General features: G+C 39.7%; 1 protein-coding gene across 3 annotated transcripts in view; it reads right to left on the bottom strand.

Moving 5' to 3' along the window:
* The window catches only part of pfkpa (phosphofructokinase, platelet a), a 56287-nt gene extending 40532 nt beyond the window's left edge, over window positions 1–15755 (bottom strand). For all 3 annotated transcript variants that reach the window (XM_083631987.1, XM_083631985.1, XM_083631986.1), the window contains exon 1: window positions 15535–15755. In XM_083631987.1, the coding sequence (XP_083488113.1) occupies window positions 15535–15628 (94 nt within the window). In that variant the 5' untranslated portion in view covers window positions 15629–15755. The remainder of the gene's footprint in view (window positions 1–15534) is intronic.
* Window positions 15756–16100: the final 345 nt, after the last annotated feature.

Raw genomic sequence — 16100 nt, 5'->3', positions numbered from 1 at the left:
CCAGAAGTAGTGATTACTACACAGAAGTAACTTTAGTTCCACCATTTGCTATTTGCTTCAAACATAATTTTGGATCAGTTGTAACTTTGGCCATTTCTAACAATTTCTAGACAGTGAATTTACACAAGCACTTGAGTGAAATTCATAGTACCTATAGGGACTGTGATTGAATGAACGCAGATTGTCAGATTTGTTTACCAAACCCTTATCCTGGTGCCTGCAAGGGTCGTCTGTACCACTAATGTCAGCCACTATGTGTTACAATATTGGGCTGGTTTCATAGACCTGGCCCAAAAGTACATGCATCACATATATGTATGCTGCATATATCCATATATGCCTCTACCGTATGGGTTAGTCATAATAGTCAAACATGGTTTTTCATGTTCTGACTTGCTGAAATGTGTGCTGCATATATACATGTTAGTTACACATAATAGTCAAACAGGGGTTTTCATGTTCTGATGTGCTGAAATGTTTTACACGTCACGTAAAACAGTTTTTAAAACAGTTAATTGGCCTACACAATGTGTAATTTCAGGTTATTGTAAGTTATTGCATAGTTGCAATCTTTCATACTTGCATACTTACAAGTGGGTTGTTTTTAATGGCATGTGATTTGCGGTTCTAATTACCCAATGTGTAATTTCAGGTGATTGTAAGTGTGTCATACATACAAGCCTTCATATCAGTTGGCTGTGTCAATGATTTTCTGTACCTCTTGGTGCGTCATCATTGTCTTTGTCAGGCTTAGAAGCAATGTCTAAACAGTAAACAGTTTATGACAAGTGGTGGCAGCATGCTATGCTACTACACAAGACGTGTTATGGTACATAAATAATATGTAGCGTGTAATAATCTGTAGAACTCTGTCAGAGTTCTACTCTGTCATTATTTTTACATTTGACTTTGAGAACTATGATGAACTGTTAGTCAGTACTCTGTACTGATGTACAAAAGTAACAAGATTGAGGTTGTGAAATCTTCAACCGGAATAAAAAACTGGATATAATATAACTGAATCAGTTAGGCCAAACTATTATCAGTCAGGTCGGTAATGACCGGGGGAAATTATATGATTATTGTCCATTGTGTGTATGATACAACTTTGTTTATCATTCTGTGCCACACACTATACAGTCTGTTTTTAACTCAACACACTCTACCTGCCCCTGACCTCAGAGGGGCTCTTCTGTCAACGGGCCTGAGGCAAGGTGTGGTGATCACAAGCATTGGCATAAATATTGTGGTAAATGAAATTGGTAAATTGGTTAAGCAAAGCAAGTAATGCTTTTGCAATGAAGTTTGTAAGATAAGATTTGTTGTATTTGTTGTATAAGATGTATTTTACAAGATATTTTCTGAGATTTGGTTATATTAACTTATTATTTATATTATTATTCTATTATTATTATTCTAATTATTATTATTCTAATTATTATCTACTATTATTCTAATTATTATATTATTATATTATTATTATTATTAGGGGTTATTAACTATACATATTAAAGTATAGATGATTGTTTTGCCCACCTTATCAAAACAAATGTACAGCATGTTAAAGTATAGATGATTGTTTTGCCCAGCTTATCAAAACAAATGTACAGCATGTTAAAGTTTTAAATAAAGTCAAGTCAAGTCAAATCCAACAGGTCTTAATGTCAATTAATTTAGCTTTAACGTTTTTTTTTTTGAAACACACACACCCACACATTGACCCCTCTCATATATACGTAACTGCCTATAACTGTACATATATTCCTTTCACACACACTTTTCAAAATAGACACTCTTTCATATTGTGATTCATAGTGATTCTTGTTTGTTTTATGTGATCCCGGTTTTTAAGCAAACCGGATCCAGTTTCCTTGTGTGTGTACATCCTGTACAAGGCACATCCTGTACAAGGTACATACTACATTGGACTCAATGATTCACAGATGTATCAAACAAATGTATGTTTTACTGATACAAATGACCAAATTACCACAAATTCAACATGTAATGCCATTTTCTCAATAATTTTGGTCAAAACATTTGGTGTGTCCCAGATCAGTCCTTGTAACGAGGACCTTGTTATCACTGGTGTATAGCCAGACTTGGCACATTGGATGTGACCCAGATCAGACATTGTAATGAGGACCTTGTTATCACTGGCGTATAGCCAGACTTGGCACATTTGGGGTGCCTCAGGTCAGTCCTTGTAATGACTTGATCAAAAATATTACAGACAATATATATATATATATATATATATAGTAAATATAATTGTATAATATATTCAAAGTATTGTTAATTGTTAAATATTATTATTCAAAAACCTGAAAATACTGTAAATACTGTAAATAAACTAAACTAAAACTAAAACTTGCTAAGTTGTACTGTGTGTTAATTTAATTTGTGTTTGTGTTAATTTAATGTGTTTTTGAAACACACAACCACATATAAAATCTCAAGTGAGATTTTGAGAAAGAAAAAAGAGAAAAGAAAAATTCACCCTGTGCGCTCGGTGTTACAAAGTGCGGACTTTTGGACCCTAGGGGCTTCCGTCGAGCCGACTCCAACATGACGAGCGTGACGTAACTGTGACGTTGCTTGTTGCGACCCAAAACAGTTGCTCAGGGGAGGAGATGCCGTATTTGATAGGTACACAATGATGCGAAAGCAAACGACTCAAACGACACTCATTCAGTGTTTTCGTAGGCCTCCTTGCCCTGCTACTGCAGCTGTAGCTGTAGATGGCAATACAGAAAGGAATCCTGAGGACTGTGATGAGGCAGCTGCTATCGCAACGTTACCTGATGACATCGGCATAATTCAAACCATCCCTAGAAGATGTTTGAAGAAGGCAGACATCCTGGCCACAATAGATCAAATACAACAAACCTACGGCGAGAAATACACCATGGACATAACCACACACATTTTACGGATGATGGGGAGGGGCGATTTAGCCGAACGTTTAACAGGACCCAATTTTTAAAAAGCCACGCCCTCCATCTTACTTTTTGTTCACATTTGTTCTCTAACAAATTCCGGTCAGCGCCATTTTTGATGATCTCCTCCCATATCCCTACGACACGCCCTCCCCTAGACCTAGCTCCTCCTCCTCCTCCTCATCACAACATAAGGATAAAAGAGACGGGTTCAAAAGAGACTCATACCATTTTACACAATAAAAAAGACAGATATCATCATGGAGACCCCGTCACCATTGTCCTTCATTACTGATTCGGGGGATGAAGAAGAAGAGTTGCACCGTCTGATGTACGGATGTTCCGTGTCGTCGTCACCATTGTTCTTCCACACCCCACCTACCTCGACTCCTTCCTCACATCCTTCCTCACCGAAAGACCTTCCTTCTCCTCTGATCTCACCCCTGACTCTGGACCAAACAGATGGACTGCTCAGTTTTACTTTTCTAAACATTATAAAAGCCTGCAGCAGCACTCTGCTCGGTGAAGTGATATTGCGGATGCAGAAGGCGGAGTGTAACGGATGTCTTACTAACCCTCCTTGTCTGTACCCGGCTAAGAATGGCTATGTATCCGTCGAATTCAAAGAATTGTTGAAAGAATTGTGGAACGAACACTTTCTTCCAGGTGTCATACGTGTTTTGGAATCTCAAGCCATCGATGTTACCCCTTCAAGAGTGCTGGATGCTTCGGAAGCTTTTCTACATTAACTGAGGGAAATATAAATTCAAATTCAACATATGTAACTTGTATAATGTGCCAATAAAAATAAAATTGATTCTCATCATAATCTGGGTTTTCCATAATAATAATGTTGTACAAATGTCTGTTGTAATGAAATAATGAATAACATTATTACACAATATAATCCTAATGTTAATTTAAAATTAAATATTCCTCTAAATATCTAGATATTGCTCCTCTAATATATAAGTTGCAGATTCTCATTGTTCAACATTGTACGTACACCGACTCCCTTTACCCTTGAGAAGTGGTCACGGGTTAGGGTTGGGGTTTGGGTCAGGGATTTCCAGAGGTTTGGGGTATCGAAGGCAAAACAACGCAGAAAAGAGTTATTTCTTTTTTATTATCTTTATTGTTTATTTGAACAGGGACAGTATTCAATAAACATATTGCATATAAAAATATTGGCACCACAGGTGCAAACCTACGTCACCAAATACACCATGGGCATAATCGTACAGTTACGTTGAGCTTCTCCTCCTTGCTCATCGGTCGCCGTCGCCACAGAGCCTGCGTCAGCCTGCGTCAGCTCTTTTCTTTTTCTTTTTTTCCGCTCGTACCGGAATCGGAAGTGCTGGCCCTGGTAAAAGTCGACAAAACATCCCATGTAACATGTACCGTCTCCTCGTTCCTCCTTCACCAGATAACACCCGCTATGGTTCACCTGGTCGGTGAACCGGCCATCCCGATTCAATGCCTCTTGAAGCTCTTCTCCCTTTAGCGCATACACTTGCAGAGTCAGCTTTTCCCGCTGGGACATCTTCCTCAACACCTTGCTGTTTAGCATTTGGCGACCCTTGTCTTTCCACGTTACATTCACAAAGAATGTGCCGTAGCGATCCAGCGGCTCGTCGGGGTACAACAGCTTGTCCGAATGCTTCGGTATGTCATCGAACTTAATCAGCTTGAGGGTGAGCGTTTCGCCAACATTGACTACACCACAAGGAGCATGTGGCGCTAGCATGCTTCCATCCTCTCTGGTAATCAGAGGATACAACCCGAGGGATTGGCGCCGATTCTCAGCTGCTGTATCGATTTCTCGATGGTACAGGGTTTTCCGCACGAACGTGACCACCTAGTGACGCTATTCTGCTTCCTAACGTAGAAGCTATGCATGTGGCGTTTTTCATAGTTACATCCGTGTTCTTCCATGCATGCCATGCTTAGTAACGTGCAGAAATCGTATAGGGGCATGGCTACTTATACACAGTCAAACTCCTCCCCATCAGCCAAAGGGCCTCTTCTGTCAACGGGCCCTCCCCCATTTCGAGTAAAATTGACGACAAACATCGGATAATAAGAACAGTAAGAACAGTAAGAACACCGCAAGGCATCAGGTAGCAAGTAATAGTTGAGCAAATTATCATATGTTATCTTATGTTAGTAGACACACGTCACTATAGAGCTACCATAAATCTAACGTCCATAACATGGTGGACCATTTAACGTATTCAGATTTAACTCTGTATTCAGACCATTGGATTCAGCCAGAAAAACAGAGTACGTTATAGCGTTATAAATATAGCCACGTTATAAACAGCTAACCAGCGCCGGGGTTAAATCAAAAATCGAGATAAATCAATGTAATGCAATGCTGTAATGCAAAGTAAGTAGCGTTAGCCGCTACATTAGGCAAAGTACCGGTAGTATCTGACTACCCATAATGCATTACGGCGATAATGCAAATTCGGAAACTCCCCCGGTACCCGCTGGGGGCCGCATTTCATTCAATTTAATTCATTCAACCCATCAAACGAAATGAACCAATATCCGGAAGTGAGCTTAATTTTGCTGTGTCAAAGTCAATGAGCACCATGGGGCCATTAATATATATGTCAATGGTCTCCACCAAGCATGGTTAGGGTTTAGGGTTTAGGTTTTATGGTGGGACAGGATTTTTCAGAGGTTTGATTGTGGGACAGTGTGGGTAAATGCAATTACAATTACACAAACTGCTCGAGAAGAGTTGTTTTCCACGCAAAGTGTACTTTTAAAGTTAAAGTTTTATAGAGACCAGCACAAAATAGCTTGTTTATAATAATAATAATAATAATAATAATAAACTTGTATTTGTATAGCACCTTTCATACATAAAATGCAGCTCAAAGCGTTTTACACATGAAGAATAAACAAAGGTAAATCAGTGAAAATCAGTAAAACAGTGAAATTTATGTGATGTAAAGTTATGTGACCTCTCTTCTTGGTTTTAGTTAAACTAATTGAACTAATTGGACTAATTGTAGCCTGTCAGTATTACTACTATTACAGTAGTCAGGGTGTTATGAAGAGTTTGATACGTTGCTTTGATAAGTACTTAGTTTACCACGTGCTATTTGGATAGCCAATTCAGTACCACGTTTCGCCTCTAGGTGTCAGGCATAATCACATATCTAGGAGGGGTTTATATACTTTAAACCTTTTTTTCTTTTCTCTTTTTTCTTTCTCTTTTTTCTTTCTCAAAATCTCACTTGAGATTTTATATGTGGTTGTGTGTTTCAAAAACACATTAAATTAACACAAACACAAATTAAATTAACACACAGTACAACTTAGCAAGTTTTAGTTTTAGTTTAGTTTATTTACAGTATTTACAGTATTTTCAGGTTTTTGAATAATAATATTTAACAATTAACAATACTTTGAATATATTATACAATTATATTTACTATATATATATATATATATATATATATTGTCTGTAATATTTTTGATCAAGTCATTACAAGGACTGACCTGAGGCACCCCAAATGTGCCAAGTCTGGCTATACGCCAGTGATAACAAGGTCCTCATTACAATGTCTGATCTGGGTCACATCCAATGTGCCAAGTCTGGCTATACACCAGTGATAACAAGGTCCTCGTTACAAGGACTGATCTGGGACACACCAAATGTTTTGACCAAAATTATTGAGAAAATGGCATTACATGTTGAATTTGTGGTAATTTGGTCATTTGTATCAGTAAAACATACATTTGTTTGATACATCTGTGAATCATTGAGTCCAATGTAGTATGTACCTTGTACAGGATGTGCCTTGTACAGGATGTACACACACAAGGAAACTGGATCCGGTTTGCTTAAAAACCGGGATCACATAAAACAAACAAGAATCACTATGAATCACAATATGAAAGAGTGTCTATTTTGAAAAGTGTGTGTGAAAGGAATATATGTACAGTTATAGGCAGTTACGTATATATGAGAGGGGTCAATGTGTGGGTGTGTGTGTTTCAAAAAAAAAAACGTTAAAGCTAAATTAATTGACATTAAGACCTGTTGGATTTGACTTGACTTGACTTTATTTAAAACTTTAACATGCTGTACATTTGTTTTGATAAGCTGGGCAAAACAATCATCTATACTTTAACATGCTGTACATTTGTTTTGATAAGGTGGGCAAAACAATCATCTATACTTTAATATGTATAGTTAATAACCCCTAATAATAATAATAATATAATAATATAATAATTAGAATAATAGTAGATAATAATTAGAATAATAATAATTAGAATAATAATAATAGAATAATAATATAAATAATAAGTTAATATAACCAAATCTCAGAAAATATCTTGTAAAATACATCTTATACAACAAATACAACAAATCTTATCTTACAAACTTCATTGCAAAAGCATTACTTGCTTTGCTTAACCAATTTACCAATTTCATTTACCACAATATTTATGCCAATGCTTGTGATCACCACACCTTGCCTCAGGCCCGTTGACAGAAGAGCCCCTCTGAGGTCAGGGGCAGGTAGAGTGTGTTGAGTTAAAAACAGACTGTATAGTGTGTGGCACAGAATGATAAACAAAGTTGTATCATACACACAATGGACAATAATCATATAATTTCCCCCGGTCATTACCGACCTGACTGATAATAGTTTGGCCTAACTGATTCAGTTATATTATATCCAGTTTTTTATTCCGGTTGAAGATTTCACAACCTCAATCTTGTTACTTTTGTACATCAGTACAGAGTACTGACTAACAGTTCATCATAGTTCTCAAAGTCAAATGTAAAAATAATGACAGAGTAGAACTCTGACAGAGTTCTACAGATTATTACACGCTACATATTATTTATGTACCATAACACGTCTTGTGTAGTAGCATAGCATGCTGCCACCACTTGTCATAAACTGTTTACTGTTTAGACATTGCTTCTAAGCCTGACAAAGACAATGATGACGCACCAAGAGGTACAGAAAATCATTGACACAGCCAACTGATATGAAGGCTTGTATGTATGACACACTTACAATCACCTGAAATTACACATTGGGTAATTAGAACCGCAAATCACATGCCATTAAAAACAACCCACTTGTAAGTATGCAAGTATGAAAGATTGCAACTATGCAATAACTTACAATAACCTGAAATTACACATTGTGTAGGCCAATTAACTGTTTTAAAAACTGTTTTACGTGACGTGTAAAACATTTCAGCACATCAGAACATGAAAACCCCTGTTTGACTATTATGTGTAACTAACATGTATATATGCAGCACACATTTCAGCAAGTCAGAACATGAAAAACCATGTTTGACTATTATGACTAACCCATACGGTAGAGGCATATATGGATATATGCAGCATACATATATGTGATGCATGTACTTTTGGGCCAGGTCTATGAAACCAGCCCAATATTGTAACACATAGTGGCTGACATTAGTGGTACAGACGACCCTTGCAGGCACCAGGATAAGGGTTTGGTAAACAAATCTGACAATCTGCGTTCATTCAATCACAGTCCCTATAGGTACTATGAATTTCACTCAAGTGCTTGTGTAAATTCACTGTCTAGAAATTGTTAGAAATGGCCAAAGTTACAACTGATCCAAAATTATGTTTGAAGCAAATAGCAAATGGTGGAACTAAAGTTACTTCTGTGTAGTAATCACTACTTCTGGATATTGGATGTTGGATATTTTGCATGAGAGAACGCCAAATTAGTGAATCAAATCAATCTAGATTGTAGATTGATATTGACCCCACTTTCGAGACTGCTTAACGATTAGAGTCTTTATCGATACAACTACTTAGTTTACAACTACTAAGTTTCGTTTAACGATGGTTGACAACCAAATTAATTGATTTGTAAAACTTTATTAGACAACCAATGTATGTTTATACACCGGAGTGATCTGATTTAAAGTAGGCTACATAGCTCTTGTCTTTCGAGACATAACATTATGTATGCAGTTAACATTTGGAAAGTGTAGTAAGAAAGAGTTGTTGTGTTTGATGTGTGTTAATGTTTGGAAAGTGTAGTGGGAAAGAGTTGTTGTGTTTGATGTGTGTTAATGTTTGGAAAGTGTAGTAAGAAAGAGTTGTTGTGTTTGATGTGTGTTAATGTTTGGAAAGTGTAGTGGGAAAGAGTTGTTGTGTTTGATGTGTGTTAATGTTTGGAATGTATAGTAAGAAAAGAGTTGTTGTGTTTGATGTGTGTTAATGTTTGGAATGTGTAGTAAGAAAAGAGTTGTTGTGTTTGATGTGTGTTAATGTTTGGAAAGTGTAGTGAGAAAAGTTGAATTAAGTTATGTTATTTAGACTAGTGCTATTTTTGTTGACAATATTGTAACAATGGGCACATTGTCTGAAACCCCTCATCTATAGGCTTGTAAGGAGAGGAGAAGAGAGGGGAGAGGTGAGGAGAGGAGAGGAGACGTGAGGTGAGGAGAGGAGAGAAGAGAAGAGAGGAGAGGAGAGGAGGGGAGAGAAGAGGAGAGGAGATAGGAGGGGGTGAGGTGTGGAGAGGAGAGAAGAGGAGATGTGGGGGGAGACCAAGTTGAATTAAGTTGTAATACATACAACAAACATATTGTAAGTGTGCTATACGTTTTAATTTTATAACAATTGTATTACAAAGATTATTATTATTATATACCATTATTATATATACTTGGTGCTTGTCTACAAACCATAAAGTCTCACAGTAAATTAACCAATTCTGTGAGGAGGACTAGTTAGTTATATAATAATATAGTTAGTAACTATTAAAATAATCATATAAAAATACGAAAAATAAAACTAAGATGTTTGTTCACGTTCCATATTCTATATTTTGAAATAATACCCGTAGGTCACGGATATCCGGGGTCTGGGTTGTACCAAGATTGAGAGTGGTTGAGATTTGTGAAATCTTCAACTGTAATAAAAAACGAGAGGGGTCCATGCTACTGAAACGTTATATCAATTTTTGGTCATATCGACCAAGACCAGGCCAATTCTACAGATCGTAGTGTATGCTAGCTAGCTAGCGCTAAGCTAACACTGATTCAATGTCGCCATATGTTTGAACCAAATGCTGTACAACACAAACAAGTTGTAAACCATTAATACTTACGCTCACACGTATAGTGATGCAGCTGATGCTATCATGCTGTTTTGTTTATTGTACTGTACAATAACGTAACAAACTCTGATAGGACACATAGGCTGGCGTGTGTATGTATTCCAGTAAATATAATAACGCATCCGTTATTGCATACGCATAAACAACAAACTAACTTTTATCAATGCATCAATTTGGTCATTCAGTGGCGTTTTACTGTAATGCAAAGTAAGTAGCGTTAGCTGATACATTAGCCAAAGTACCGGTAGTATCTGACTACCCATAATGCATTACGGCGATAAGGGAGACAGGGCAAACGGCATAGTCATACACCATAGTCTGTATTCAATCGTTTTCAATTCAAACCTGAAATTGAAACCTCAATCTGTATTGATCATATTTAATTCAAAGCTTAATAGGCTTATAGCCTATCAAAAAAACATAATGGTGATGTCACAATTGGATCCGGAGTGGGAAAAACATGGGAAAATACATAATATCACACATGAATGATGAAGTTGACTGGAATGTTTCAGTGTGTCATGTTTACCTGTGAATTTGTGGGTGCGTGTGTTTGTGGCTGGCTGTGAATATGTGTGTGAGTGGGTGTGTGTGTGTGTGTGTGTGTGTGTGTGTGTGTGTGTGTGTGTGTGTGTGTGTGTGTGTGTGTGTGTGTGTGTGTGTGTGTGTGTGTGTTGCCCGGATGGAATCTACAGAATAGCCTTGGGAATACATTAGTAGGCTATACATTAGTAGGCTATACTAGCTAAGATAGCCTGCCACAACATGCAAATATGGAATATTTGAATGCTGGATACATTGTACATTGTGTTGTACATACATATAAGTGGGGCATGGGAGGAAAAAACTGTGGGGGCTCTATGGGTGAGTCAGAGAAATACGTGAGCAAGCAGCTATTCATAGCTTTCAAAGGGGTGTTACGTGCTGCCGGGAACGCCCACCTGATCTCGCCGCTATTCGTAGCTTTCAAGGGGCGTTACATGCTGTCGGGAACGCCCCCCACCTGACGGTCAAAAATTGTCTATAGAAATTGGGAAATCGACAGAACACCGGCCGTGGTAATAGACAAATAAAACGTGGGGGATGGGGTGGGATGGGCTGGCAGGGGAAGCCTGGGTTTCTATGGGTGGGGTGAGTCAGAGAAAACATCAACAAGCAGAGGAATCTGTCTTGGTGAGGGCCCTGAGATAGAGATTGATTGAGACAGTGAAAATGGTCTCCGCTGTTAACAAAATATTAGTTTAGTAGTTCCTAAAATGGGCCAAAATGCATTTTGGCCGAGATCAAAACTTTGCTCTGGCTGACACGGTGGCTTTATACACGTTGTCAGGCTGTCTGTGTGATGCGCACAACATTGCAACACCCACAAGATGGTCTAGCTGATATGGAGGAAATGGAGAAGTGCCCTTTGGAGAACAAGTGAAATAAAGCATTTTTGTTCAAAATGGCTTTAAGCACAGGGCGAAATGGAGAAGTGCCCTTTGAGGAACTACTGAAAAAATGACTTTCCCAAGAAAGGTGTTTTTAAAACACAAGGCAAAAAAAATGGAGAAGTGCACTTTGCAGAAGTACTGAGAAATTGATTTTTACCCAAAAAGAAGCCACGCCCCTTTGATGATGTAGGTGCCCTAAACCCCGCCCCTCGATTTTGGCGTTTTTCTCAAGTGTGGGTGGTGTAGGTATCCTATTTAACTACTATTGTGACACCCCTATTTTATAGTGTTGTTTATTTCTTAACTGCTCTGGCTTTCCCATGTGTTTGTACACACAGATGGTAATAAGTCAAAATGATCCTAATAAGGCCTCTAAAAAGCCAGGGAAAAGCCTGAATAGAAAGCCATGAAAGGAGCAGTCCCCTCCGTGGCCATCTGAAGAGGATCAGCTACAGGTTCTCATGGCTTTCCATGCTGACAGCTCAGGAGGACATGTTCTCTGGTTATGTAACCTAACCATGGTCAGATGAATGGCCTCGATTTTATTACATTCAGAGAAGACAGAGGGGACCGGAGGAGAGAAAGAGGGGATGAAACAGAGAGAGAGCACGAACGTGAGAGAGACAGGGAGAGAGTATAAAGACCATCCAGGAGCTGTATCTATAAATTAGCTTAACTAGGCTTACAGATCTCAGTGGTAGGAGGAGGCAGGAAGTAAGTTTGGCCTTCTCATTATGCATGGCTGACACGTACCCTCGTGCACAGTGAGAAAAAGGACTAAGCCAAGGCTGCACGACTGCACGTACCATGCTTTGTGTGTGACACTGACCTTCAGCTCGTCACGCATGCCACAGCTCCACTACCTACTTTGGACTTTGTGTGTGTATGTGGGTAGTAGTTGTAGTTGCTGGGGCCCAGCAGCAGGTAGATCATACTAGAGATAACACTGAACTCTCTTCTCTTCTAAAGTCAGCTGCAAACGATTGAGTCATTTCTCCTGACACGGTTACACACCACTGCTGAATCATACCCGCATTTGGTGGGTGGTAATGTCAAGCCCCAACAATTTAAACACTGTTCCACTAGGGGGTGCTGCAGCACCCACCTTCCCGCACCCATGGTAGTTTGTGTTCAAGTTCAAGTTTTATTATTACCCACATGGTAGAGGACACTGAAATTCATGGACATTTCAATAATGAAGAACTAACAAGCAATAAACGCATCTTAAAATAAAATAAAATCTAAATAAATAAGCAAATAAGCAATAAAGGCATATTAAGTGTCAAGATAAATAAACAAGTCAAACAATTCATGACTTTAAGACAATGGTTAATGAATTTTAAACCCGTTTAAAAGAGGAGCCTGTGGTGCATCAGTCCATTTTCACTCACAGTTGTTGATGAGGGATGTGAGGAATGGGATCGGGGATGTTTTATATCACTCAGTTGGCGCTGATGGAATTGAAAGTTTGTTTTGGTTCCTCGTCTGCCTTCCCGTTACCTCAGATCTAGTAGGCAGTAGCCAGGACCTGAACTGGCAGGTGAGTCAGTGCATATCTCAATCCTTCTGTCCTGTACAGAACTGAGGGAGAGGCTTTTTGGTAGCCGTCAGTGTTGTCGTTAGTTTCCCTTGGTTTTAAGTACCTTATGAACTCAAACTAAGGGAAAATAACTACTAGGCAACACAAACTATATTAAACGAAAAGAACAGAACAAAAGGTGCTTCGGTGAGGAGGCAGAGAGACTGAGGCCATGTCCACACGGAGACGAGTTTAGGTGTATCCGCTAAAGTTTTTTCTCGTATAGACGTTTCGTCCAGACGGAACCAGCGTTCTTGGAGTATACGTTCTGGGAGTATACGCTAATTATTGAAACCGGGTCCCAGAGTGAATAAATCTGAAGACGCCACCCTTGCATTTCCGTGTTTACAACCCATACGCATCTTTCCTGAACCGATGACGCCATAGCCCCACCTCTCTCCGCCAGCAACAATTTAGGCTAAAGTGCACTAGCGTTCGTGCTACAGCAGCTACTGAGCCTGTTAGGGCTCTTGCAGCAAAATGTTTTCCTGCCATCCATGCACCCAATGTTTAGGCTCCAGTCCCCCCATGACCCTGAATAGGACCAATCAGCATGACGTCACTGCCACCCAAAAATGCATAACCCTGCGGCAGTTAACTAGTATGAGTTGTGCCAAACAAACGTTAATATCTCAAAAAGTATACATCCCATCGCTTATACTTTGACATTCTGCGTGAGAGCAGAATTAGCTCAAGAGTTTGATGTATAATATATGCATGTTGTGTTAAAGTTGTGTGCACTGTCGCAGTTTTTAAATTGTAAACACGGTCGGCCGGGCTAGAGTCAGACGATCAAACTCAGGCTCCATAGGGTTCCATTGCCGCCCAGTGACATGGTTTTGTATAGAAATGGGTATGGAAAATGAATGAATGAATTCCATTGCCACCCAGTGACATGGTTTTGTATAGAAATGGGTATGGAAAATGAATGAATGAATTCCATTGCCACCCAGTGACATGGTTTTGTATAGAAATGGGTATCGAAAATGAATGAATGAATTCCATTGCCACCCAGTGACGTGGTTTTGTATAGAAATGGGTATGGAAAATGAATGAATTAATGATTTTTGGTGTCAAAGAAAATGTTTCAAAGGCACTGCCACCCTGAAAAGAATAAAACTCGAACTCTGAACTTGAAAATGGTCATACATACTGACACAAAATATCAACTATTGGCAGCTTCAGTCCAACACATATGATATATATGTGTGTGTGTGTGTGTGTGTGTGTGTGTGTGTGTGTGTGTGTGTGTGTGTGTGTGTGTGTGTGTGTGTGTGTGTGTGTGTGTGTGCTTTGCAATGTTATCATGTGAGAGGCAAAAGCACCATGAATGTGTCTGTGGTCCAATGTACTATCCTGGATTTCAGCAACAGAAATGGACTTGAGCTGTATTCTATGGATAACAAGTGTTTTTCATTCATTATTAAACCATATAACGGTCCAGTGAGCATGTGACTAGGGTTTCCTCTCTGACATAAGCTTGGCTGGGAGGGAGGGATGTAGCGGAGTGACTCACTGAACTGTATGCAGTTCATCACGTACACAGGATGCTGCTGCTGGGCATCCCCTAAGCTTTGCAGTCGCCACTGTCCTATAAACCGTTATTAACCTCCTCAACTATTGGAGCACTGTAGTCAGTCTCGTCTCTCTCACTGAGAATAAAAATGTTACGAGTCACGACTGATATTAATATTTCAATCAGCTTGGCAAGATGTTGAGAGTCACCAACTTCCTGGTTGGGCAGTCGCATATACCAAATATCTGCATGCCATTTCTTCTCTAATTGGCAAATGTAACAACACTATAGGACTAGCTACTACACGTCTAGCACCAGCAGGTATGGTGGGCCACCTGCAATGCAGTGGCACGATTTAAAGGCTTCAATAATGCCCCCCACCACTACGCATGCGTACACGACTCTCTGTCCAAACTCATCGTTTCATCACGCTGGAGGCTATTATGTTGTGTCTCGTAAACTCATCAGCAGCCACTGATGACAAATTGTGTCAGTCAGTGAATGACTGTATGGCGAAAACAACGCGGTTTGTCCGTGGCAGCCCGTTCAACTGCTGCCAGCGTGAATGGTGGGGAAAAGCATGCTGCCAAATGAGAGGATGTTGTTAGCCGCTGGCTAGCTAGATAGCGTTAGGTAACGCTAGCATCATGCTAACCGGCGGAATTCCTGGATGGATGCTATGATGGTACTTGTGCTTCTTTCCACCGATTTACTAATTGCGTAATGGTGTGGCTACATGGTGATACAACTAAACGCCTCGGCCATTGGCTGCAATAATACCGCAACTTCTGCACCAAATAGTTTGAGGGCGTGTGTTTTGTTTTCTGTGCCCTCTACGGGCCTATCCACGCCATGCAATGTCACTGAGTACATTCTGTCAGCCTGTCACCCGGGTAGCGTTATTAGGTACCTTGAGCATCCCCGCCGCTCGTCAGCACTGCGATGGCTTTCCCCGCTCCTGACAGGTTCTCAAAGAAGATCTTCTTGCTGTCTGGCTGCGCCATTTTCACAGCGTTTCACAATATATTCCTATCCAACTCGATAACAATATTACAGTAGGCTGAAATTGTGCTAAAATGATGAAGGGCAAAACTATCGTCCGCCCCTCCAGTCTGTGCCCGCTATCCTCTTTCCTTCTCCCTGGCCTGTTTCGTAACCACTCAGCGATTTGCATACAGTGACAGTGGGACGGAAGATTGGCGTTGCTATTGGCCAATGAGGTCTTGGTTCACGTAGGCTTTCTTGGTGTTTCCGCCAATGGCATTGTAGGGTGAATACGTGGGAGGGAGTAATCGTCATCAGATGCGCGGGGGGGGGGGGGGGGGGGGGTTCATTCAAATTATGAGACTATGGGGACCATGGCATGGGATGGGACCAGTAGTATGACTACTAGCGATGCTGTGGATTGTAATTTCAGACTATATATTTTAATTTGCTGTATATTGTCTCCCTATATTTTTAGCTTCACATAAATCT

This window comes from Poromitra crassiceps (assembly GCF_964638095.1).
Source record: "Poromitra crassiceps genome assembly, chromosome: 2".
NCBI classification, from domain to species: Eukaryota; Metazoa; Chordata; class Actinopteri; order Beryciformes; family Melamphaidae; genus Poromitra; species Poromitra crassiceps.
Note: the sequence above shows the minus strand (reverse complement) of the source record. Positions and strands in the feature narration are given on the sequence as shown.